This window comes from Pseudoliparis swirei, chromosome 2, assembly GCF_029220125.1.
Source record: "Pseudoliparis swirei isolate HS2019 ecotype Mariana Trench chromosome 2, NWPU_hadal_v1, whole genome shotgun sequence".
In the NCBI taxonomy this organism is placed as follows: domain Eukaryota; kingdom Metazoa; phylum Chordata; class Actinopteri; order Perciformes; family Liparidae; genus Pseudoliparis; species Pseudoliparis swirei.
This window is the reverse complement of record NC_079389.1, coordinates 11,940,380-11,966,104: the sequence shown is the minus strand read 5'-3', so window position 1 is coordinate 11,966,104 and position 25,725 is coordinate 11,940,380. Positions and strand designations below refer to the sequence as shown.

Below are 25,725 nucleotides of genomic sequence, written 5' to 3'. Positions count from 1 at the left end.
GTATTCTCGAGGACAGATGTGCTCCCCCCTCCCCCCCCCCTCTCTCTCTCTCATGGATGGTTCAGGATTGGTCTACAGAGGTTAGAGGGGCGGGGTTAGTGCTTTTCGCGAAATCATTTTGCGTAGCGCATCTGTAGCTGCAAAATACACCGCGCTGTGATGTGTGGGCTCCTGCATTGTGCCACACAAATCCAGTGATTTATCCGCACACCGTGTAGTTTGACTTCAAGTTGCTCTTCCAACCTTTTGAAGGTAAGATCAAATCTCCATTTCTACGCTATTTAGGAGTGCATGTTGGCTGGGGTCTGCAGACAAAAGAGCGGACATGGGAGGGATTTAAATGGGAGGGGATCAGCTGTGTGAAGAATAGGTTGCATTGTCGATTTCACCCCCTCCTATCAAATCATGTATTCTTTTGGGAAAGCACTATAATAATTTTAATTGTGTAGTTTTTCTATCCATATGTCAGTAAAGACGATGAGACAATGTTAATAGACTGAGCTCGCTGCATCTCCACTGAGAGTAGAGCATATCGGTGCGCTGTCATGCAAAAGAGAGACAACCCCCCTTTATGAACGAATCTATCTCGCTTTGTTTAGTCTCTGCTCGTTCAGGTGCAGACTGATGATGTGATATTTAGGAGAGTGAGCGAATGTGCAAAATATAGGCCAGTATATCCCTGTATAGAGTGCAACAGAGTGTGCCTGTAGAAAAGCAAAGCTGCTTTATAATCTCTTTTTTCTCTCTTTTCTCTCTCTCTGTGTATGTTTGTGTTCTTATATCACTTTGCCGTCATCTGGAAATCTTAGTTAGATTGAACACTTACACATAATGGATGGACATAGGCTAACAGGACGTCCATATTAGTCTCCATACAACCCATCAAAAAGTAACCGAAGACTCAAAGTGTTTCTGGATCAAGTGAGAGCATGGCCCATGTAGAGGAGTCTCAAACAGAGGGAGAGGGCAGCCTCAAGATGATCTCCTTGAGATCGGAAACCTCGGGGAACCATGTAGATGATGGAGAAGTGGCGCCCTCCATGAGGAAGAAGAGGAGGAAGAAGAAAGACCCGCGTCCGGAGTCCATCATTGTTTACCGCTCGGAAATGGAGAGGGCGCCTGGAGAGGACCAAGGCGGTGAGGAGGGAGCCGAGAGGAGCTCAGAGGAAGGAGCTAAATTCCTCTGCACACCTACAGGCGAAGGTGAGAGGGGTGTTAGATTCTGTTCAGAAGAGACTAGCATCTTTTATATTACCGAAGAAAAGTTACTGTGCAATGTACTTCAAATCAACTGCATATTAAAAGAAATACAGAAAGCGTTGAGGTATTTTCATCAATATGAGACCATGTGAATGACAAGAAACCACTTTTCTTGCTTGCCCGCCTTGCTTTTTTTATTTGTCATCAAAAAATGTCTCTTGTATTATCTCTCGACAGGAGGAGGAGGATGGAATCTTCCTCCAGACAGCCGCTACGTGACCCTGACAGGCACCATCACCCGAGGGAAGAAGAAGGGCCAGGTCGTCGACATTCACCTCACTTTGACAGGGAGGGAACTCAGGGGTCTGGCGAAGTCAAAGGAACGTCTCGATGCAGAGTGTGAGGCAGGAGACGGCGCTAAGCGCAACTGCAGCGTAGGTGTGAGCCAGGGACCCCACGTCGTCCTGTGGAGCCTCTCCTGTGCACCCGTGATTTTCCTCCTCTCCTTCATCACTTCCTTCTACTACGGCACTCTAACCTGGTACAATGTCTTCCTGGTGTACAATGAGGAGCGGACGTTCTGGCACAAGATTACAATATGCCCCTTCCTCATCATCTTCTACCCCATGCTCATCATGCCCATGGCGCTGTCTCTGGCTCTGTACTCCGCCTTGGTGCAGGTGTCCTGGGCCTTCAGCGAGTGGTGGCAGGAGGTGAGAGACCTGGAGAAAGGCTTCTGCGGCTGGGCCTGTGGGAAGCTGGGGCTGGAGGACTGTTCCCCCTATAGCATCGTGGAGCTGCTCGACTCTGATACTGTTTCTGGCACTCTGCAGAGCAAGGCCCCCAGTGAACTCGCACAGACGTCCTCGGTGTGACTGTTGTAGGGGGGACGAGAGGGGGGGACGCTGGGGTCCAAGGCACATGTTGGTGTTGACCTATTTTTAAGTGATATGACAAACAAGCTAGAACGTTCAAGTCAGTCACAGAAAAGCACTTAAAAGCTGTTTACTTTTCTGTGAATGAAAACTTACCAAACACTGCCTGAATTGTCCTGAAATGCTGAAATATTGTGTATAATTGCGTTAAACATTATTGGAGTCAGATCACTCTGTATGATTCCTCTTAGCATGGGAGTGGTAGTGTTACATTTAGGTTGTCATTGGTTATCCTCCAATCACTGAATCATACTCATGACCTTTTGACGCATGAAGGCCTGGGTGCTTCCTGTAGTAAAGCTTAGATAAACTGGCGGTGGACATCGATGCACACATTGTTGGAGGCCTGGACATCAAAGTTGAATTTCATCTGTAAATATCTGTAATTTAGTGTGATCACTGAGCTGAACTGACATCCGAATGAGGAGGCATTTAAAAGGCAAGACTGTCTTGTATGTGAATCCATCTTAAGTCCTCTGTGATGTTGTAGTTGAAGTAACTGGAAAAAGTGGGCACCTGCCTCAAGGGCTCCAGATGGGTCAATAACTTTGTGGAAATTAGATTTTATTGTGAATATAGACCATTGAGCACAATATTGACTGAAACAATGTACGCACCTTAAGATGGGCAATGTCCTGTGAAGCAATTCTGTTACCGCATTTAGTTTTTAAGGATAAGGCCTTATCCTTTAATAACTGTATTATTTTAGGTGATGTTGTGCTTATGTTTTACATATTCCTGAAATGAATTGTGTTTCATCAAGAAGTACGCCAGCATTTGAGTATACTTGTTGGTGTGGGGCATTCTAGGCTGATTATAGTTAAGTGGCCATGTGTTGCTGCTGTGTTTTCTGATAATCCGCATATGTAGGCGATAAGGAGAGGAAGGAAGAGAAATCGATAGAGACCCATGGGACAAATCCAGCCAAGATTTAAAGCCATAGTCAGGACAAGGCGAACAATTTCTTTGGTAAAGTAAAACATTTTTCGTTGTCATCTAATGCACCATTAACACAGATGTTTATCATCTCAAAGTACTTGTTCTGTTCTCACACTCTTGTTTCACACGTGAGCAAGTTCACTGTTATTGTCCACCTGTTATATTTACACGCAGTCATTTTTTAAAATGTTGATTTAATTTATTTTTAAATATTGAAGCCTCGTTCACTTCCTGAAATAGTTCTAGCTCTGTGTTTTACTCTGGCATTTTGAAGTAAATGTATTGCATAGCTGATGGGGCTGGTTTGGGTGGATCAGATTAAATATGTGATCATTCTGATGTTTATGATCAGACCTGACTGACTGGGTGGAGTAATTCAATTTTGTTTTCATACAGGCAGAGACATGGATCAGTGGTTTTGGATTTAGTCTGTATTATACATTACATGCTGTGAAACATGATGCAAAATAAAAAATTACACAAATCAATAAAGTGGTATGTCATTACATCACAACTGTGACATTTTTAAATTGTGGGGGAAAAACAGTAGGTCAATGTTTTTGGTGTGGTTCATTATGTCTCAGGAAAAACATACATCCCTGCATGCTGCAAACAGATGGGGTTTGTGAGAGCTGATTATTGGCACCCTGGTGTGACACTGGGATGCTTACTGAAGGAAATCCATATGCCCCAAACCAGTATACTAGAAGACAAGCACTGCCAGGGTCAATACTTTTTACAAACGTGTACTGGCCTATTTTACGAGTAATTTGGCAACAATGTAAGAGGAAAAAACTTCGAAATTGAGCCAGGGTCATGGCAACTGTATTGTGTTATCTGTATTTCTTTCTGGAAGTTTTAGTATTTTTTACTTTCGTGTAGTATTACGTTTGGAGAAAGTTGTATTTAATATATGTAGAGGAATACGACTTTTAGAAATACAATACAAATCAATGAGATAAATAATAGAAAATGAACAAGCAAATTATTAAATATTTAACATTTGGTTGGGAGTGGGTGCTTTGGAACAATTGAGTATTTAATGAATTATTATTTTAGTTTGCATGTATATTAATACATTCATTTTATAACTTGTATGTATTTATTCATTCTGTGTTTATTTATTTATCATAGCATTTAACCAAAATATTTCTGAAATCCTGGACACAGCCACGAAATTAGCCACCAGTCGACTCGATGTGCATAAGAGCACCGACTACGCACACCCATAATGTCCCTGTGTGCAGTGCCGTATGAAGCGCTGGAGGGCGTTTGACCTACATCTCATCATCACATTGCATTTCATTGACTCGTCTTAAACTCAAGAACATTGCAACTGGCATAATCACAGATGCATACAGATCTGGTTTGTTTCGTTAAACAGGTATATGCTCTGTTATGGTGAGCGATCAACATTAACAGATCCTGTGGCGGTGCTCTGTAAAATTGGAACCCACTGGAAAATGGGAACTAAAATCTCTGTGTCTGCTGGTCACAGTTTCTCGTCGGAGCCATAATAGAGTGACGCAGAGTTGAAGGAAGGAAAAAAAAAGATGGCAGGTGCCAAAGTAAGTTGACTTTTTCTTTCACATTTCTTAAAGAATTTACTGACTCTTGTCCAGTTTGTAGGCGTGTGTTTGCGGTGTTGAATAGGCAGTTTCCAGATGTCGGAAACCAGTGGTTCTCTGTCATTGAGCTTCAGACGTTAAACGTTGGCGACATGCTGTGACATGTTAAGACCGAAGCTATCCCCTTGACGTTCAATGGAGGATCATATTGTTGAAAACAATACAGATGTTCTAATGTTCCGTATACATTATACAAATCTGTATTGTTTTCAACAATATGAGAACATATGGGTGCCCTAAATAATGTATTTCAAAAAACATGTACAATACGTAACTACTTGTATTGTTTGTTGTAGTCCGCGTCGGTGTTGTGTCTGGATGTTGGGTTCTCCATGTCCAACTCAGCCCCGGGGGAGGAGCCTCATTTTGAACTTGCCAAAAAAGTCATTCAGAAGTTTGTCCAGCGCCAGGTAAACTTCTACCACACATTGACAACAACAACAAATAACCTTTTAGGATCTCTATAATCTTTGACACAACACTGAACAAATGCCGTTTGACAGGTTTTTGCAGAGACCAAGGACGAACTGGCTTTAGTTCTGTTTGGCACAGACTCCACCAAGAACTCACTGGACCAGGACGGCCAGTACCAGAACATCACGGTGCATCGTCACCTTATGATACCGGATTTCGAGCTTCTGGAGGAAATAGAGAATCAGGTCCACCCAGAGAATCAGCAGGCTGATTGTATCCTTATGCTAACTTTTTTTTTTTAATCCAATTTTTTGTTAACATTGCAGCTATAGATTTATAAAGGCTGCATCTAATGGTACTAACGATTTTACAGTGGCATATTTGGCCAAAACAGACAATTATGGTATATTATTTTATACATTAACACTTTCTTAATTGCTTTTCCGAAAATATTATGTAACTCTACATGTTATTGATATTTTAATATACATTCACATATACTGTGATAGAGAACTCCTCAGGCTATGCAAGTTGAAGGGCTTTCCTTTCACATGCAGTTGTAATAAGACTACAGGTAGCTCTTCAGTAATTATAGTGATATCAGATATACTAGAAAGTAACAACATGCATTACCCAAAGGAAACAAAAAAGTAGCAAACACGCAGATCTTCAGGACAAAGTAATCTCAATATCGCCAATTTACTCTGGCTATGTGCCACCAATCGGAGCTACTCTTTTTGTTTGTGGACCTATAACCACAATTGTTTTTACTTTTTATAAAGTTTGAATAAAACATTTGCGAAATAATACAATGAAGCAGATTCTGTGTGAGTTGTGAGGTAAGAATTCACACTTTGACTATATTCATGTCCAGATCCTGTCTGTACAGCCTCATTGTCCTCAATGGTCTGTGAGAATCAGTTTCCTCCTTAACTCCTGTTCCACAGGGCTGGATGCTCTTGTTGTGTGCATGGATCTCCTGCAGACAGAAACAGAGTAAGGAGCTGCTTGTATGGCACACATGATTCTTACGAATAACAGAAACAAACAAACTAATGTCCATGCATGCATTTACATGTTATTTTGCTGAGGGCATTATTCCAATGATATGACATTGTGTTTGGGGTTTCTTTTTACTTTTTAGGGGTAAGAAGTATGATCGTCTCAACATTTCCCTCCTGACTGACCTCAACACTCGGGCCAGCTCAGAGCAGATAGACGTTATCATTGAAAACTTGAAACAAGCTGGCATCACCCTGCAGTTTTTGTAAGCGATTCAGAAGTTCCACAAATATTTCCAGTAAAGTTAGAGAATAATTATATTAATAATGCATTTGTGTGCGTCAGTACTTCTTTTAATAAATCGCAGCCATTCCATTATTATTAGAATATAAATTATAACAGAGCAGAGCTGTGAAAGAGAGAATGACTAAAAGATGCATAACCGACACTCTGCTCCATCAAAATTAGGCTATTGGTGGGAGATATTTTATTCTCGCTAATTAGTATTTCAGATGAAACTTGGCATGCGACACACATCTGTTTTGATTGGAGTACAAACTTGGTCTTGATTTACAGAATACTTACTGTAAAGTTGTTAGAAGTCACTCTGGATAAAACAGGCATTCTGATTCTCATTTTTTTTGCAAACCAATCTCAGCTTGCCTTTCCCTGTCGAGGATGATGAAGAGAGTGGACGAGATGCGGGCAGAGGAAGCCCAGGTCACCCGGGCATGGGCAAAGGTCTGTCCGACGAACAGAAGAGCAGCGTCGACATTGTGAAACACATCATGCTAAACCTCGATGAGGAGAACGGCCTGGATGAAGTTTACTCCTTCAGGTTTATTTCTCATGTCTAACTTCTTTCTTCTTTACATGTGTGTTTCTCTCTGTCTTACATGGCACTTTTTTACACTTAAAAGTCATTAATACACTAAAAGTAATTAAAACTCCAATTGAATGATGACTTTGCTTTCACTGTCCTTTGCTCCCGATGTAGGAATGCAATTGAGCAGCTGTGCATGTTCAAGCGTATCGAGAGGAAACCCATGGCCTGGCCCTGTCAGCTGACCATCGGCAGCTGTCTGCCCATCCGCATTATTGGATACAAAGCAGTAAGTGTACTGTGAAGTACAGTGGATGAATACACACTACATGCTTAATACGAAGCTAAATTAAATGAAGGAATGTTGAGTTCTGTCACATCTGAAAAAAGGGCTATGGCACATGATATAAATATATTTGCTCTGACATTATGCAGACAAAGGCGATGATAACCTCACGAGATTGAGGAGACTGCCGTTTTTAGAGCCAGGCCCGGCAGCTGATGGGAAACAAGACCCAGAGCTTGATGGGAAACACCTTCCTGTCGCTTTATCAAACCGCTGATTCGCTCTTAGTGTCAACAACGCCATATTTTCGAGGAAATCCTAATTTTCTGTAGGCTATAAGGCTCATGTCAACCAAGGAAGGTTTTAATCTGTTCACCAACATCCTGTGTGGTATTAGTAACAATAACACTGAACAAAACAGGTATTAATTACAAAGGGCTTTTCAAGCTAGACCTAAAAAGAATAAAAGACAATACAATTCCAGGCACACACACACATTTCGCATCTGTTTATTTACAAAGAAATATAAATGCATCCAAACCTAGTCTGCTACAAGTAACCCACAGGTTGGTTCTAACAGTCTGTAACTATTTCTGTGACTTCCTGTGTATTCTTTGAAGGCTGCTGAAAGCTGTCTGACTTGACTTGACAGCTTTTCTCACCCAAATCCACTTTCCAGTCGAGGTGCAGTTCATCTCGAACAAGCCCAATATTAAACCCGCCTACGCTTCCGCAGAGGCGCCGTGGGTTGGGTCGACGTTATCAGCGCTTTCTGAGTGCAGTGCAGAGCGGCCGTGATTAGGTAGCCAGTGGTGCACACACAGGGACTCGCGCATGCGCCTCCAGACTGGCTTCATACACAAAGCACAGAGAAACTCAGATTTCAACACACACACACACACACACACACAGCGGGAATGTGACTTTATTCTCTGCTTCCAGGTGACAGAAGAGAGACTTAAGAAATCGTGGACTACAATTGATGCTCAATCCAACAAGAAAGACGACGTGAAGAGGGAGACTGTCTATTGTCTGGATGATGACAATGAGACAGAGGTGCAGAAGGATGATACCATCCAAGGTGAACAACTTGTATGTGATTAGATTACTTAATGTTATAATTATCAATCAATAACACTATTAAAATATTTCTTATCCACAGGTTTTCGTTATGGAAGTGATATTGTTCCCTTCTCCAAAGTAGATCAAGAACAGATGAAATACAAGCACGATGGGAAGTGCTTTGCTGTCCTTGGCTTCACCAAACAGAACACGGTATTTAACTTCTCTGCAGGTGTGATGTGCCTGGGATCTAAAACAAATCTCAGAGCAAGTAAACCTGAACCTTTTCAGACTTTGCTGGTTACTTTATTCACCGACTGTTCCTTTACACCGTCTGCCTGCAGATACGTCGCCATCATTTCATGGGGACTCAAGTCATCAAGGTGTTTTCTGCCAAGGATGATGAGGTGAGAATAGAGAGACCCGCCACATTGCTGGTGACTACGCATTGATACTGACCCGTTTCTTTCTCTGAGCAGCATGCAGGAGTTGCGCTGTCCGCTCTCATCCGAGCGTTGGATGAACTCGACATGGTGGCCATTGTACGTTACGCCTATGACCGGCGCAGCAACCCTCAAGTGGGAGCAGCCTTCCCCTGCATCAAGAAGGACCATGAGGTGAGATCAGACTACTGAACATGCCATTAAAGTTTATTAAGGGGCCAGTGTGTAGGAATTAGCGGCATCTGTCTTTGTAGACAGATTAAATATATGTTAAATTTTTGCTATTATATTGCCCTAAATCCAACGCACTGGTCCTTTTAATTATATTTGTGTCAAGTAGCACATAGTTAATGATCTGTCTCCCCCTCAATAGTGTCTGATCTACGTCCAGCTGCCTTTCATGGAAGACCTCAGACATTTTTCATTTCCTTCTCTTGAAAACAACAAAAAGTTCACTCCGTCGGGTACAAAACACTAAATATTTGCACGCAATATGCAAAGTTCTGAACTAATGTCGCATACGCTGTGTGTATCCTTTAAAGAGATCAATGAAAAGACCTGACGAAGAGATTCAGGACTGGACCTTTGTGTGTCATTTGGTTCCTCTAGACGCTCAGCTGTCTGCTGTGGACTCTCTCATTGACTCCATGATGTTGTCAGAAGAGAATGATAATGGAGAGCAAGAGGACATGTTCAAGGTCCACCACATTCCCAACCCTGCCTTTCAGAGACACTTCCAGGTACTGCAGTTTGTATTTAAGAGATACAGTACTTATATTACTTACTTACTCTAAGTTGAGGCAGTTAGTAAAGTTTTTACGGCGACAGCGCTGTTTTTTTTAATCACATTTTAAATAATATATCTGACTGGAGCTTTACTAGCTCGAGGCTGTTCATATTCAACCAGGTTTGCTTCTTCCTCAGTCGCTATCTGTCTCACCCAACCTTTCCTCCAGTGTCTGCATCATCGGGCTGTGAGCCCCGGCACCCCTCTTCCCCCCATGGAGGCATGGCTGAAGGCTGCTCTTGAATGCCCTGAGGTCATTGCTGAACGTTGCCAGGGACCACTCGAGGAGGTGAAGAGGAAGTTTCCTCTCACAGAAGTGGAGAAGAAAAAGAAGCTGAAGACGAGTGCACAGATTTTTGGCAAAGAGTAAGTTTGACTCAGTGTGGTGGTTGGCCTTTAAACGTTACAGGCAGGATTGTTAGTCACATAGTATCCAACATGTTCATGTCGATGGTTATTTAAAAATGTTTTTATAATCTTACATTAGTATTTAATAAATGTCAGTACGGACCTTTTACTGATTTATAAAACATTTGTTTGTATTGTAAGTGACCTCTTTGCCATTCACAGCTCTGGGGAGCCAGATGCCAAGATGGCAAAAGGAGACGAAGAGGAAGATTATAACCTGGCTGACATTGCCGAAGGCTCAGTTACTTCGGTGAGAATCAGGGGAGATGGATTGCATAATAATCCTAGAGAGAGAATCACTTTCTATAAAAGTCAGCTATTCCAAATAAAGTACTTTGCCACGTGTTGTTACAAGCCTTCTCTTCCATTTTACCTAATTTCTCACTCATTTTAAAATCCTGACCAGGTGGGAAGCGTGGCTCCAACAAAAGACTTCCGGACTCTGATCAAGAAGAAGTGTCTTCCATTCGGAGAGGGTGAGATGCACAGTTTTTCTATTTGTATTCTAAAACATCCTAACTCATGTTCAGCCCTTGTAAATTGTGTTTCTTTTTGTCTGGTTGTGGTTTTGTTTGGGTGCGGGTCCCTCCCAGTCTGTCAGCAACTGATTTGCAGGCTGGAGCAGTTGCTTAGCAACAAGAACACATCGTACTTCATGAAAAGCATCACCTGTATCCTGGCTTTTAGAGAGCAGTCTGTTGAGGTAAATAAACATTCACTTTCTTTCATGTAGGCAAATGCATGTTGATGTGGGGGTTTGTGTTGCAGAATGATGTGACATCAGAACGCTTGGTTTTGGTTTTGCTATGGAGATTATGAGTCAATTTGAGAAGCTTACAATGAGTCTGTTTAATTTTTCACGACTTGACCCAAGGCCAGTGCTTGTGCGAGTATATGCCTATGTGTCTGTACGTAGGAGCTTTTAGGAGACTCAACTGTTTTTGAATGTTTCGTATTGTTTGTCATTTAGCTCGGGGATGCCAATCTGTACAATGGCTACCTGCGGTCCCTGAAGAAGAGCATCCCAAACAGAGGGCTGGAGGTCTTCTGGGACCTGCTTGTTCAAGGTATGATAAGCTTCTTTACTCATGGCTGCAGGATTTGTCTAAGTCATTTCCCCCTTGAGATGAGAATTTTCACATCATTTTCTGGGTGCAAAAAATATGTAAATAATGCAAAAGTGGGAGCTGAAAATGTGCTGCGGCCTGAATCACAAGTTTGCTAGAAGGCAATTTTACACTTATTTCTTGCTGTTTGATTGACAGATGCTGTAACTCTGATCAGCAAGGACGAGGTTAAAGGAAGCAGTGTATCCAAAACCGAAGCTGATCAGGTGACGCCCCCTTTAACCCTTGTGTTGCCTTCGGGTCATTTTGACCCGATTAAATATTTTACCCTCCCCCCGCCTTTGGGTCATTTTGACCCGATTCAATGTTTCACCCTCCTGTTACCTTTATATTTACTAACATATTTTACCCTTTGGGTTCAATTTGACGCCAGCAATTAAAACCTCCAGAAAATTATTAGAATTAATATTGTTTTCCAAGTTTAAGTGTGAGGCACTTTATGTTTGTTTGTTGACTACCGAAAGAACACCGACATTAAACATTGAATGGGGTCAAATTAATCCTAAAGCGGGGGGAGGGTGTAATATTGATTCGGGTCAAAATGACCCGAAGGCAACACAAGGGTTAAAACAACTGTCAGCTGTTCAGGAAACAGTGATGTTTTACATATTGGAAATTAAGGTGATCTTTAGTATGTACTTCTACTCACTGAAGTATATATTGTGCTCAGTTTCTGGTTACTGAGGAGAAGATAAAGGAGGCAGCTGCACCACCAGCTGATACTGGAGATGTTGATGACTTGGTAAGTGTGATTTCTTTGTTTCAGACCTTCAGCTTTTAAATATTGAACTGATGTTGCCAAAACTCGTATTCAGACCATTTCCTGTATTTTTAGGATGGCCTATTGAGACCTTTCATATAAATGTTCCAGTCTCACAACTTTATTTGACTCTCTTCCTATGCAGCTGGACATGATGTAACAGTGGAAGCACGGGGAGCATCTGCAGTGGAAGAATGGAATCATTCAGCTCGGCCAGACCAAACTATTTCAGCCAGCCATTGTTCTACCTCCCACTTTTGGACCCATGACACTTCTCTCACTGAGTAACTGCATACATACTGCATAGACCAATGTTTAATTTAGCTACATTTTATACCCGTACTGCATGAAATACTTTGTTGAGGGCTTTAGGTGTGTTTTGTCTTAAATGTCAAAATGATTACAAAAATTATCCTGTTCTAATTCCATGGGAATTTTCAGTAATGTTGGAAGTGAGTAATTTAAATCATAAGATGTATGTGTATGAGTGAAAAATCCTTTGTCATTTTACACAAGACATCACTGCCATGTTCAAGAAACTGCAGGTTTATTATCTTAACGCTTAATGCTCAACTTGTACTTTGATTTGTATAACAAAACATGATAAATAAATACAGTTTCCTGACAAATGTAGAAAAGCACAATGCTGTGGTGATTATGCAACTTGTAGAGTGCAAAGTAGAATCTTAGTAAACCAGTATCTAATGTTTAAAATGCTAGATGAACAGTATGACGTCCACATCCATGTGGCGTTTCTTTAACATACCCACTGGATAAAACGGTCGAACAGACTGGACATGGACAGATCAGAGAAGTCTTTTCCTTTGAAGATGGCGTCCTTGTCATCCATGGCCAGCTGCATGAGGACCTTTTGGTCAACGTCACTTCTTGTGGCTATCACCGTGGAAACGACCTGTGCCCGGCGCATGGCACTCACGGCCTCGTCCAGGTTGTCGCTGTCAGTGATGCCGTCGGTGATGAAAACAAATGAAACCTCTGCGTTGCGTCTCGTATTCCGACCATTTCCTTTCCCTAAGATGTTGTCGATGGCGTATAGGATGGCAGGCCCTATGCTTGAAGAAGAATCGTGATAAGTCAAGCGTTCGATGCCCTCGGCGATGACGCCGGGGTCGTGTGTCAGAGGAAAAGCCATGTGGTTCTCTGTCTCGTTGCCAAATTCAACTAACGCCAAGCGGGCTCGCATACGATCGGTCTCGCTGCCGGCCAGTCCCAGGCCGTCTGCCACCTTCTGCACAAATTCACCGACGTGCCGGAAATTCTCCATCCCGAGGCGCTCAGAGCCATCGAGCAGAAATACCAAATCCACCGGCCGCTGGGAACATGGCGCTACCTCCGGCTCTGTAATGAAGGAACCAAATCAATCGCTGAGCTGCACTCCCTTACACCATTCAACAAAAGATCTGGACAACACCTACCACGTTTACAGGGAAGGTCAGGGCACACAACCACGGGATCTGGAAGGGACATCAAATGGACATAAGTTAGCGAACTGGTCAGAAGGACACGTATGGTCCTCCTGTGTGTACTGCTGGTGCAGGCTCACCAGGACAGAGGACGGACTCCATCTTCTCTATGAAGTCCTCGGCCACCAAGTCAACGTAACGCTTCATCCCAGTGACGCGCTCCTTCTTTTTGCACGCGATGGACACCAGGATCTCGTCATCCTGTTCCTTTTGGAACATATCACCGATCCCGATGGCGTTCACCACCACGTCGTTGTCGCACAGGTAATTGAGCAAATCCTCATCGTCCCGTGGGTCAAAGCGACCGTCTGTGATAACCACCACGGAGACTTTGGCGTGAGCTCTCTTGCCGTCCCTGATGAGGTTGTCGTAGGCAAACTTGAGAGCTGAGGGTGTGAAGGTGCCCCCGGCGATCCACTGGAGCTTCTTCACGGCCGTTTTAAAGGCAGACATGGAGTTGACTTTTGGGTCGTCGAGACGAATCGCCTCAAAGGTCCCGTTGTGACTGAATTGAACAACTCCGACTCTTGTGCCTGGAAGAGTTAGACATGTCAAGTGGTGCAGATGAGGCCGGCCTTACTCTGACTCAATGCTTTACGAGCAAATGTTGGTGAATACTTTCAGTTGCGTATTAATACAAACATGACGCTATTGTGAGTCTTCTTAAATGTCTGTAGGATGCGGTTTGTGTCCATGGATCATTTATGTGTCTTTCATTGTTTTTAGACATGCAGGTGGACCGCACAGACAAGTAAGTTAAATCGTGCTTGGGCTGCGTGGAAAATATTTTACTAAATTACATTGGATTTATTGAAAGTAAAACAAAATTTGATTGCCAACCTTAATCAGAAATGTGTTTTCAGCAATTAAACATTAAAACTCAAACATTGCTGATGTTTACATTAGTTTGAATGAGAAAGTGTTTCCAGTAGTATGTTGAAATATGAACAAGTTAAACTCCAGATCGTTGAAAATATCCAATACTGAAATAATCTGTGACTGTACAATTACAGGATTAATGAGTGGGGTCTGTGGATTAAATGATTCACGCTTTGGAAATGGCTAATCTCCCGTGGCAACCTCTACTTCTCATCACTTGAAACTGTGTCTGCAAAAAAGATTTTCAGGGATGTCGGGGCTGTGTTTTGACTGTACCGGTTGATGACGCAGGGTCGCTGGCCATAGATCCCAACCGATTGATGGTGTTGATAACAAAGTTCTTTTCCAGGGTGAAGTTTGTCAGCCCAACACTCTCTGAGCTATCAATTACAAATACAATGTCCAGAGCTCCACAGCGCTTCTCACAGTCTGAGACAAAGAACAAGAACGGGATCAGTATGTAGAAAGACACGGAACGATGAAGCTGTCTGATCGGTAATATTTACCACAACAACCACACGTCTCCCTGATGTAAGTCATGACGTCACAGTCCTGCAGGGACAGGTGTGCATGTTAGAAGGAATACAACCAAGGAAATGTAATTGCTGTAAAGAATTGTCAAGACTGTACTGCTTTATGAAGTTGACTCACATTGAGCCCAGGATCGCCCACTGGTCCTGGGTCCCCCTGCACACACACACACACACACACACACACAAAGAGAGAAATGGAATTGGATCTCAAATGTGCACGTATGGTCAAGTCATTATCTGAGTGACTGAGCTGTTTCTTACATCAGATCCAAAATCTCCTCTGGGTCCTCTCGCTCCTGGCTCACCAAGCACACCCTGAACTCCCTGCACATAAAACAAATTCTTTGGAAGCTGTTCAGCATAAAGTTGCGTTCTCAATAATTTCTTCATTGATGGCTGCATCTGGGTTCCTGTAGAAGACTACCAGAACATTTCAAACCACACCACGTGTGGTAGTGGGTAGTTTTTCTTAAGAACTACTAGAACTACTACAGACTCAGCTAGAGCTTTTACAATCTTTGAGGCTGAGCAACATACACAGCATACCTTTGTTTAAGCATTCTTTGCACATGCATCGTGAACATCGATTGGTGTTTTGTTAATCTACAATCACTGGTCAACACACAGGTTGTTCTGACTGAAACCCTGAACATGTTGTTATGTAACTTACGATCTCTCCTGGTGTTCCGTTATCTCCGGGTTCTCCTTTGGCACCACATTCCCCTCTGCCCCCCCTGGGTCCGAGTCGACCTGGATCCCCTCTGTCCCCCTTGGAAGCAGAGTTACTTTAGACTCAAGTATGCAACACATGCAGGAATTGTGTGGTGTAAACAGAAACGCGTACAGTGGATCCTCTCGGTCCAGGATAGTTGAATCCTGGTCTTCCATTGTCACCCTTTATTAGAAGAAAAAAAAAGAATGTCACATCACTCTCAAAATATTGGAGTGTTTTACATGATGAAAGTGATTGAAAGACATTTTTTACCCACTTTTGGTCCAGGTGGCCCAGAGTCTCCTCTCAGTCCAGGATCCCCAGAATTTCCCATGCTGCCCTGCAACCACAGCAATAACTCACTCAAAAGAAAGTTTCATCATCAACAGTGCATTTATAAGAATATACTTAAAACACAGACAATGAGCAGTTTTAGGATGTTATTAACGACACACATTTTCTCCGGGGCCCCCTGTTTGTCCGGGCTGAGCCCTCGGTCCCGGTAGTCCTTGGTCTCCCTGGAAGAGAAAGTAAAGGGAAAACATCATGACTGGACACGACCTTCACTCCAGCCCACATACACAGACATATTCTGGCTGAATTTGGCAATGCGCAGGACTGAATAACTAAAAGGAAATAGCTTTCTTTTGCAGTACCATTTCCCTGGAAGATGTGTTTACAATAACAAGCTCAGCTCGGGCTATCTTGGCAGCGGACCCAGTACATGAAGGCGAATCTTAGGAAACTGCTGAGTCATCAAAACCCACCCACAGCATGATCCCCTCACCTTCGCGCCCTTGAACCCATCTTCTCCGGTTGGACCTCTGCCTCCCTCTGGCCCATATTCTCCCTAGAAAATAAATGAGTGTCGGGATTTGCATCACACCATTAATCATCAACAAATGTATACAAACCATAACAGCAAGGCAATAATTCTATTTCAGTAGAATATGGGCATAAATATCCAGAGAATCTGATTCTGAAATGCCCGAGAGCAACACTTAGCTGAATCAGGCCGGGCCAGGAAGTGTTTGTGATCTTTCTCTGGAAGATTAACTCCCTGCAGAGGGACGTGAAACTCATGGGACTCGTCTCTTGCATGCTGATAAATTCTCTTGTGAGGTCGACAGAGTCCAATGCAATCTGTTAGCGTTTCACAAGTCGTTATTTGGCTCTCGAATTTCCCAGCACCAGCTCTCTTTCCTATCATGTTATTATCTCATGTTATATCTGCGTGTTATTTTAAAAGCACATTACACGACGTTGAGTCATATTTCTGTAGAACTGTCTTTTCCGCAGCTTTGCCAAGTCGGTCTTTCAAAAGTTTCTTCTGAGCACTGAACTTACCTTCCCTCCTTTTAGCCCATCAGGACCTTGTCCTCCCTTTGTTCCAGAGTCTCCTCTCCTTCCCTGTTAATGTTTATTTAATGATACTTTATAACAAACTATGGCAATATTTCTCAAAATTATATCAATTCCTTTAAACAAAAGTATTTGAGATACCCCTTCGCCTGTTTGTCCGGGTTGGCCAGGACCTCCCTGCAAGAGTTAGTGGACGAGTCAGCTTTATAACACGCTCACAGTATATAGCAGAAGTGATTATAATGAAAATCAATGTCGTTCTGTACCAGAGGGCCCTTCTGTCCCGGTGGACCTGGATTTCCAGGATTTCCTCTTTCACCCTAATGAACAGAGACATTTTATGTTGTTCTTCAGCAAAGGATAAACATCATTTTCCAACAATGTTTCCTGAGGTGTTTGATTGAAAGTTTACCGTTGGTCCTTGTTCACCCAGAAAGCTCGTGGGACCCGGCTTTCCAGGGGGGCCTGGGTCTCCCTGAACAAACAAAATGACATTATTTACTGCACATCTTAGATGAAGCATGGCTGTCGTCTCTCAGTCTGGTTTGCATCTGCCAATAATTGACAGGGGAGAGAAAGATCCTCGATTTGATTTGACACTGACCTTTCCTCCGTTGAATCCAGGTAGTCCAGTGTCTCCAGCATCTCCATGGTAACCATCTAGTCCCTTTCAGAGACATGAGACAAAAACATACAGTATTTCAGTAAACCAGTAAACTAATACTTGTTATGGCTGATGGATTGTATCAACGTGAATCCCCTCATAAATATGATGAAATACGACTTTGAATAACACTGGACCCACGAATGATCTTACCAGAGATAACCTCTCTCACCTCGGTCTAAACATATAAGATGTCAACCATCGCACCTTGAGAGCACCGTGTATAACAACATTTTAAATGACCACCAGACTCACCTTGTCACCCGCATCACCTTTGCAACCAGGAGCTCCAATTCGGCCGATTTTACCCTGAAGATTAGAGACAGTGACATCATCGTACCAGTGTGCTGAACCGACTGAGGGTCACTGGATACTGTTCATTCGACTTGGTCCTCTGAGGAGTTGAGGACTCACCTTTTGACCGTCAGTTCCATTCCTGCCAAGGAGTCCTGCCACACCCTGGTTATATGGACGTCAGTGAAGACAGAAGAATTCGCTACAGTAAACAAACGTTGACGTGTCGGATGTCGTAGGATATTCAATATGTGCGAGCAAACATTAAAACTCTTATTTACCTTTGCTCCTCCTGATCCGAGTTCACCCTGATGAAATAAAGAATATCGATTTAACAGAATGTCTTTACATTTCACAGATGGAACAGAAAAACGGGGGGTATCGATTTCTCTCACCTTGTCACCTGTCAAGCCGATCTCTCCCTACGAGCACAGAACACACGTTACTGAGATACAGAACGACACATTAGTGAGCTATGAATGTGCAGCACACAAGATCATCAACCAGTGGGCCTCAGCAAACCTTCGGACCGGGATGTCCGATTGGACCTTCGATGCCAGGATCACCCTGTAATATAATATATCATACTCGGCATTAAAACAATACAATATTACTTTTGAGTTTTAATTTTTTCAGAATTTCAAAGTGTAATAACGTTGATATCTTCGAACTACCTGTTGATCCGTTTCTCCTTTTGACCCAGTGTGACCTCTGTCTCCTTTCATACCCTAGATATAATAAACACAAAAAATAATTTGGTACAAGCAGAAATATGCACAATAAGCGTATTTTTGATTTTGTTTTTTGCTACTCACTTTTGAACCTCGAGTCCCTATTGGTCCGGGGATTCCAGGAGTTGCCAAGCATTTGTTTTCAAAGCACTACATGATCAAACATGACAACAAAACCTTATTAATTGTAGTAAGTAGTTATTAATCTGATTAAATAACATAGATAAAGTAATTGTTAATGGCGCCTTACCTGTAAATAGGCTTGATGTTTCTGCAAGGGAAAAACAACAGTAAGTGAAAAGTCCCTCATAATGACACTGTAAATTAAATCTGAATTAGAATATAAGCATCACCATTATTCTTATGATGCGATCGATGGAATCGGTTTTTATTTTCGGTTTCCCTTCAACGATGTCCACAACTATGTAGTCGTCGTCGTACAATCCAGGGAAAGGTCCTGCTATGTCCCTCATTCCTAATTTATCGATGGTCCGAGATGCTGCCACTGAGAAGATCTGGATCCCTTTCTCCCGGGCCCTCTCGGACATTGCCTTCATCCCTCCACATGGATCTGCTGTCACATGGCCGTCAGTGATGACCACAGAGAAGAGGACGGCCTTCGTCCCTGCGAAGTGGTGGGTCATGTGGTGGGTCATTTCTTTAAGGGCGCAGTCGGTGTGGGTGCCTTTGCCTTCATATATAATCCCATTGAGGTTCCTGATGAAGTTCTCCTTGCTTGTGAATGGACTGAAGACGTGCTGCGACTCAGAGAAGTTCAGGCCTCCTATGGACCAGGAGATCTGGATCTGGCCCTTGTACTCCACATCAGACAGCCTCTGGGCAAAGATCTTGGTGAACTCCATAATTTTTTTTAACATGCTCCCAGGTGGAGACTCCTGTAAGGCGATGGTCTCAGAGGTGTCGAGGGTGAAAAACAGCTTGACGGGACAGTCAATGATCCCGGCTGGAGGAGAGAACATTGACGGAGGTGTTAACATCTTTACTGCGTCGTTGCAAATGTAACATACAGGACTGTCTCAGAAAATTAGAATATTGTGATAAAGTTCTTTATTTTCTGTAATGCAATTAAAAAAACAAAAATGTCATGCATTCTGGATTCATTACAAATCAACTGAAATATTGCACGCCTTTTATTCTTTTAATATTGCTGATTATGGCTTACAGCTTAAGAAAACTCAAATATCCTATCTCTAAATATTAGAATATCATGAAAAAGTATACTAGTAGGGTATTAAACAAATCACTTGAATCGTCTAATTAACTCGAAACACCTGGAAACACATTTTCAAATGTTTGATTTTGTTTTGCTGTTATAAATCATTTTTTTTACTTGGTCTGAGGAAATATTCAAATTTTATGAGATAGGATTTTAGAGTTTTCTTAAGCTGTAAGCCATAATCAGCAATATTAAAAGAATAAAAGGCTTGCAATATTTCAGTTGATTTGTAATGAATCCAGAATGCATGCCATTTTTGTTTTTTTAATTGCATTACAGAAAATAAAGAACTTTATCACAATATTCTAATTTTCTGAGACAGTCCTGTATACAGTGGTAAAAACTAACTGCTACATCCACTAAAGTACTGTATTTAAGTACAGTCTTGAGGTAATTTTACTTGACTTTTTAATTTTCTATATCATGACAGAGGGAAATATTGTATTTTTTACATATGGATGTATGAAGAGAACTGGTCAAAGCGTCGGAGGCGGGGCTAAATTCATTCCTCTGGAAGTTCCACTGCAGACTAAAGAATTATGATGAACAGAGGAAGGAAGAAGTTGATTTACCAAAAATAAAATAATCCGCTGAATTACAAACATCTCTTTCCAAATGTAGAACTATGGGGAAAGTATTTTTGGGCCCCATGGCACGGACTCAGAATGTGTAATTCCACCGTTTGACCACAATGTGAATTTTTGCTTCAACGCCTGGTGGCGCTAGTTAGACCTGCAACAATAATTACTCCATCGATTTATCGTACAGTATATGGACATGACGCAATCATTTTTACATTATTAACTTTGTGTACTTTAGTAACAACATCTTAGAGATTATTCTTATGATTGAGTGTTTGACTTTTTTTTAGCATACTTTAATATAAATGCACATTCAAAGGTTCTCAGGTTTTTATTTGTCATTGTACAACATAGTTGAACAATTACATTTGATTGTAGTCCCAATTTACTACATAGGAAAGAAAACTAAAAAAATATATATAATATTTTATATGGACAGTAGAGGATGAATTAAGGAGTCTCACATCCAGAGGAAAGAAACTGTTTTGAAGTCTGGTGGTTTGGCAGCTGATACTTTCTCTTTCCAAATGGAAGCCGGGTGAACGGGTTGTGGCTGCGTGGGTTTTGTCTTTTATTAATATTCCCTTAGCTCTTCGCAGGCTCCTCTTCTAACCAATATCCCTGGTGCTCAGTAGATGGGTGCCAATGGTAGAGCCCCCCTGTTGTGTGCCGTGCAGATCTCATGCCAGTTTGTTGTGAGCAACAGCAACTGAATCAAGATTTGAGTCCACAAACTTCACAAGCATTGATTGACAGCTAGGTTAGAGACTTCTCGGCTCTGATTGGTTGTTTTCTGTTGGGCGCAAAAGCCACAAGGAGCAATAAAAGAAGGCAGAGGAATCTAATTTGTTTACACAGATTATCAGTCTCATGTACTACTGTCAGCAAATAGTGTCAGTTTGAGCAAATGTGAAAATAATAGTTGTTTGTATTAGTTATCAACTGTAGCTCTAAGTTTACTGTATGTCCGATACTTAAATCTTTAAAAGAAGACTTATTTCACCATTGAATACATAAAAAAGCCAACGTTATTTTATTAAAAAACCGAAGATATTATCATGTTGACTGATCTCTTTATAATTTGATGGAACTCACTCTTACAACCTTTAGGTCTGGGAGGGAGTGGAGGTGCAGTTGGATCTGGACTGTCACCTCGTCCAGGTATCGGTCTGGGTCCATGAGGGGTCAGATCTTGAGGGATTGCAGCTTGGAGCATGCACAGAAAGATGAACCATGAAATCATTGCCATTTTTCCTGCAAAAAAAACAGACAGAGTGGAGAGGGCAGTGGTTGAAGGCTGACTTTTCACTCCAACGCTCCCTTTTAAATGCAGGAAATAGCTGTCAAACAAGTGAGTCTTCACAGAAGGCATCTTCACAGAGCTTAGGAATGTTTATCGTTGTTTTAAACACTGTCTGTGAATATCCGCACTCTGTTGAAAAGAAGGATAATATTTAAATTTGGGGCTAAAAGTGACATTTCTTTAGTTGCATCCCACCTGTTTGATGAAACAGTCATCGACGTCGGGGTTTTCCAAACTACTTCATGTCATTCATGATAAAACATATAAAAGACAACACAAGATCAAGATAACATTTTGTTTAAAGAGGAATTGTCCTGTTTGGTGGGGGCTGATTGCACAGCAGTTCGCTTTATGTGTAACTTCTACTAAAAGAAAATAGAGGAATAATATTTTATCGAGTGAGAACGAAGGCAGGCAGCTGTTCGGTTGCTAAAATGTAATTTACTGTGACATTTACTGATGTACTACTTTGAAGCTATCTTGAGTATTTCGTTTTAATGCTGCTTTATACTTTTACTACAACCCAGTGGGAAATACCAGATTATACTTTTTATCTTATTGCATTAGTTTCACAACTATGCTGCACATTCATATTTTATATTTAAAAAAATGAATGTTAAATTGATTAAATTACACATTACTATCTAAAGTATCACACTAGTATCATACACTCCATCATACTCATTGAATGTGTTGTAATGTATACGTGTTGTCATGTATACAGAATGAGTCATTAGAGTCATTACAGAGTAATGACTCATTCTGTATACATGACATCTATTGCATCTGTCCATCCGGGAACAGGGCTCCTCCTCTGTTGCTATCCTGAAGGTTTCTTCCCTTTTTTCCCTGTGAAAGGTTTTTTTCTATTTTGGGGAATTTTTCCTGATCCAAGTGAGGTCAAATGTCAGGGATATTGTATGTGTGCAGATTGTAAAGCCCTCTAAGGCAAATTTGTAATTTGTGATAATGGGCTATACAAAATAAACTGAATTGAATTGAAGTAGCTCCACTAGACCAGCTACAGTACATCATCAACATGTAATAGTGACTCTACAGAGTAGAAATAGTCTGTTACAAAAGCCATGCATTAAACTTTGAACTAATAGATAATAAAGTTAATAACAACATGTAGTAAAGTAGAAATCAAAACAAGTAGAAATATAAAGTATCAAGTACACCAAAATTTGATTTAAATACATGTACTTGTTACTTTCCACCACTGCTGCTTATATATGAATGCATCAGTAATTGTGGTCCAATGATAATATAATAATATAAAACTGACGGTGGCCATTCTGGATACTTTTACTTATGATGAGTACATTGCTGCTAATACTTTGACTTTCACTTATAATAACGTACTTCAGCGACCCCTTAATGTGTCTCTCTTTAAGTTATGTTCTTCCCAAAACACGCTCACACCTCGCTCAGTCTTTACAAGTTCAATCAAAGTTTACTCACCGCGGCGACTGGACGGACGTACAGCTCTTCAAATGCGATAAGACACTACCGGGAAATTCAACCAGTTTTCAAAGAACGTAAACTGGAGATAATCTTCTCAATCAGAGTTCCCATATCAACCCACTGTCCCAGGGTCAGCTCTAAATCAAGAAGACGCCCAGTTTTAATCTCAATTGACGCACGCGCGCCTGGTGCGCGCGCTCTCACGCGAGCGGAGAGGAATTCCATTGGAGAGATGATGTTTAGACCATCAGCTGCTGTTTGACAGAGCAGCTGGAGAGAGAGAGAGGCAGCACAGTGTCCAACATGTCGACGTAGTTCTGAACAAGAAAGCAGCTTTAAATAAACACAAGATGCTCTTATAATCTATTTATCTGTCTGATTTGACAGAATAAATGTGAGTCACAGACTGATTCTCTCCAAATAGCAGCTTTTACAAACACGTCACCACCACTGCTGCAAATCCTTACATGGAGAGAGATGCAGGCGCCCAGTCTGTTTATACTTCAAGACTGTACAGCTCCAGACATGTCATGTTGGAATTGAACAGCTTCAACTATCCAGAAATTATAGTTTATGAAAGAAGGATTTGATTAATTGATTTGTGAATTTAATAGAAAACAAGTCCATCTGCTTATTTTAATCAGTTTATACATTTTTCATGCAAATATGTCACAACTCTTGCAGGTTACAGTGTTTTTCTGTTTGAGCTTTGGACCGTTTGTGAAATAAAATAAGCTAATTAAATACATCTCCTGAGGTTGTGGGAAATTGTACACATTGTATCTATAAAGTACAAGTTCGTTTACTATAGTTTTCAGGGACTACTTCAGTATTCACATGTTGTACCCTTTGCTTGTGGTGCATCACTCCAGCAGTGTAAACAAAGTTAACATAATTGGAACCACCTAAAAAAGGGGAAACATATTTACACATTAATGTATCATTATCCATTCATAGGAAATAGAACAAACTAAACTAAATAATACTCACAGAGCCTACATTTTGCTGTGCATCCTTCTGTATTGTACATCATTTGAATGAAGGATTTATACTGACGTATTTTATAAATAGTTTTGCTCAAAAATTCCCTGTGGAATTGTCTTGTAAATATGTTTTGTGTAACAATACCGTTTACATTCATTATTACCAATCTTTTAATTGTGGGGCAACAATGACACGACCAGCAAATTAACTAATTTGTGATAATTTGTACTTCCAGTACGTTGGCCGTTAGCATTTTGTCCTTCGACAACCAGTCTACTTTACATCTGTTTCTTCTTTTCATTTTTTTACCAGAGGTTTGGTTTATAACAACATTTATAACACATTTTACTTTAAAGTCCATATTTTCATATTTGCTCTGCAGAAGATAATCCACATATTTCATGGTCTCCTTAATATACTTCTGTCAACTACGAACAAACAACTGCAGTATTTGGCTATGAGTCAATCAAATAGCAGGTGGCAACAGGCAATCAGCCCCACGCTGTGTCAACGTTGTGCCGTTGGCCATTCATTGCCTCTGCTGACGGCTTTGGGCATGGTCATTCAGTTGCTGATCTTAAATGACTTAATAATGACAAGTCAATCCTGAATTCAGTTAATTACTAAGTGCGCCTTCTTAAAACCATACCTAAATTTATGGGGCTTTTCTCGACTGGTTCCATTTGGCCCCGGCCTCTTAGGCTGCGTTAACATTTCACTGTGAACAGCTTTCGTATGTGGTCCTGAATCAGGTACAGGTCACATTTTGTCCATTGCGACCTCAGTCTGAAAAGCCATCTACATTTGTCCCATTTCTGCACTGGAATCCATTCAAATCCCAATCCCACCAATCCCCGGCTCCCATTTTGCAGCCACACACATGCACACATAGGTCGCAGCATTTGCTCTACAAAAAGCCATGGTTGAAATTGTCTTTCTCTCTCCATAATGTTCTCGTTATCCTGTCGATGAGTGGAATAATGTGAAACCATTGGCGTGCACTTTTAAAAGTATGGCTCCATATCGCTACTTGTGATTAAAAAAACTCTGGGTATAAAACTGAGTATCTTTAAGGGATAAGATTATCAAAAAACCTGTAACCCAATATCTTGTTACTTTAAAATACCACCTTTTAGAAATGTTTTTATTATTATACATTACAAATTATTTGATAATAAAAAAACTAAATCAGAGTACTTGCCATAAGCAAAATACACAGGTCCTCTGAATGTGATGGCGCCGGAGACACTGCAGCATGAGCTTAGTTCTCACTGCCAGACATATTTACGATTCTTTATTGTCTCCTCCTGAAGGACATTTTTCCTTTCAGACTCTGCAGATCACAGATGGCCTGTCTTTTCATGCCTCTATGACATTATTCTTTAAAAAAATTATACATCAAGAGCAGAGACCTCTGCAGTAACTTCAGCGAGGTCACTCCGTGGTCATGATGATTGAAACTTTGTGTTTGATTTAACTTTAGTATTTAAAGGCAAGCACAGATTTGCTTTGATGAAAATGTAATGTGTGGTATACTTCACAGACTGGAGTGTAGCCTTCAACATCACTCTACATTTTTCAATAGCTAAACAAGGACTCATAACATTAAGATTAATTAATTGTTTTCATTCTGCGAAGCATTACTGCTTTTTAAAATGTATCTTGAGACCAAGATATTGT

The 25,725-nt window shown here is 41.3% G+C and overlaps 3 protein-coding genes across 4 annotated transcripts; 2 read left to right on the top strand and 1 right to left on the bottom strand.

Moving 5' to 3' along the window:
• Positions 1-149: 149 nt before the first annotated feature.
• Positions 150-3,432, top strand: tmem169b (transmembrane protein 169b). Its single transcript, XM_056431888.1, has 3 exons — positions 150-252; positions 810-1,203; positions 1,438-3,432. The coding sequence occupies exons 2-3, from the start codon at positions 930-932 to the stop codon at positions 2,073-2,075; spliced, it is 912 nt and encodes a 303-aa protein (XP_056287863.1). The 5' UTR covers positions 150-252; positions 810-929; the 3' UTR covers positions 2,076-3,432.
• Positions 3,433-4,623: 1,191 nt separating this feature from the next.
• On the top strand, positions 4,624-12,452 carry xrcc5 (X-ray repair complementing defective repair in Chinese hamster cells 5). Its single transcript, XM_056430479.1, has 21 exons — positions 4,624-4,642; positions 4,999-5,112; positions 5,206-5,389; positions 6,064-6,112; positions 6,261-6,383; positions 6,777-6,956; positions 7,116-7,230; positions 8,170-8,308; positions 8,390-8,502; positions 8,634-8,696; positions 8,769-8,906; positions 9,106-9,196; positions 9,342-9,472; positions 9,689-9,885; positions 10,090-10,177; positions 10,334-10,403; positions 10,521-10,630; positions 10,898-10,994; positions 11,193-11,260; positions 11,725-11,796; positions 11,960-12,452. The coding sequence occupies exons 1-21, from the start codon at positions 4,628-4,630 to the stop codon at positions 11,972-11,974; spliced, it is 2,172 nt and encodes a 723-aa protein (XP_056286454.1). The 5' UTR covers positions 4,624-4,627; the 3' UTR covers positions 11,975-12,452.
• On the bottom strand, positions 12,345-23,327 carry LOC130203988 (collagen alpha-2(VI) chain-like). Of its 2 annotated transcripts, none has more exons than XM_056430469.1 (28): positions 23,059-23,327; positions 21,396-21,545; positions 18,827-19,437; positions 18,724-18,744; positions 18,558-18,623; positions 18,417-18,470; positions 18,265-18,309; positions 18,138-18,164; positions 18,024-18,050; positions 17,863-17,907; positions 17,704-17,757; positions 17,389-17,451; positions 17,197-17,259; positions 17,051-17,104; positions 16,926-16,961; positions 16,770-16,832; positions 16,210-16,272; positions 15,878-15,940; positions 15,700-15,762; positions 15,555-15,605; positions 15,381-15,479; positions 14,972-15,034; positions 14,829-14,864; positions 14,684-14,729; positions 14,454-14,606; positions 13,379-13,831; positions 13,251-13,289; positions 12,345-13,173 (listed from the first exon to the last, which is right to left on the bottom strand). In XM_056430469.1, exons 2-28 carry the CDS (start codon positions 21,538-21,540, stop codon positions 12,572-12,574), a joined length of 3,105 nt encoding a protein of 1,034 aa, XP_056286444.1. In that variant the 5' UTR covers positions 21,541-21,545; positions 23,059-23,327; the 3' UTR covers positions 12,345-12,571. The 2 variants fall into 2 exon arrangements, with proteins under 2 accessions (XP_056286444.1, XP_056286435.1); XM_056430460.1 differs by having other exon boundaries at positions 21,387-21,545; positions 23,059-23,326.
• Between the last annotated feature and the right edge of the window lie 2,398 nt (positions 23,328-25,725).

What these genes read in the sequence shown, in the direction of transcription:
- tmem169b (XM_056431888.1), top strand. Translation starts at nt 930, where the DNA reads ATGGCCCATGTAGAGGAGTCTCAAACAGAGGGAGAGGGCAGCCTCAAG. An exon ending in CTGCACACCTACAGGCGAAG is followed by an intron (nt 1,204 to 1,437) that starts GTGAGAGGGGTG and finishes ATCTCTCGACAG; the next exon opens with GAGGAGGAGGATGGAATCTT.
- xrcc5 (XM_056430479.1), top strand. An exon ending in CTCCTGCAGACAGAAACAGA is followed by an intron (nt 6,113 to 6,260) that starts GTAAGGAGCTGC and finishes TTTACTTTTTAG; the next exon opens with GGGTAAGAAGTATGATCGTC. An exon ending in GCATCAAGAAGGACCATGAG is followed by an intron (nt 8,907 to 9,105) that starts GTGAGATCAGAC and finishes CCCCCTCAATAG; the next exon opens with TGTCTGATCTACGTCCAGCT.
- LOC130203988 (XM_056430460.1), bottom strand. Translation starts at nt 21,540, where the DNA reads ATGGCAATGATTTCATGGTTCATCTTTCTGTGCATGCTCCAAGCTGCA. An exon ending in ATGGAACTGACGGTCAAAAG is followed by an intron (nt 17,758 to 17,862) that starts GTGAGTCCTCAA and finishes TCTAATCTTCAG; the next exon opens with GGTAAAATCGGCCGAATTGG. An exon ending in TGACCTTCCCTGTAAACGTG is followed by an intron (nt 13,174 to 13,250) that starts GTAGGTGTTGTC and finishes CCTTCATTACAG; the next exon opens with AGCCGGAGGTAGCGCCATGT.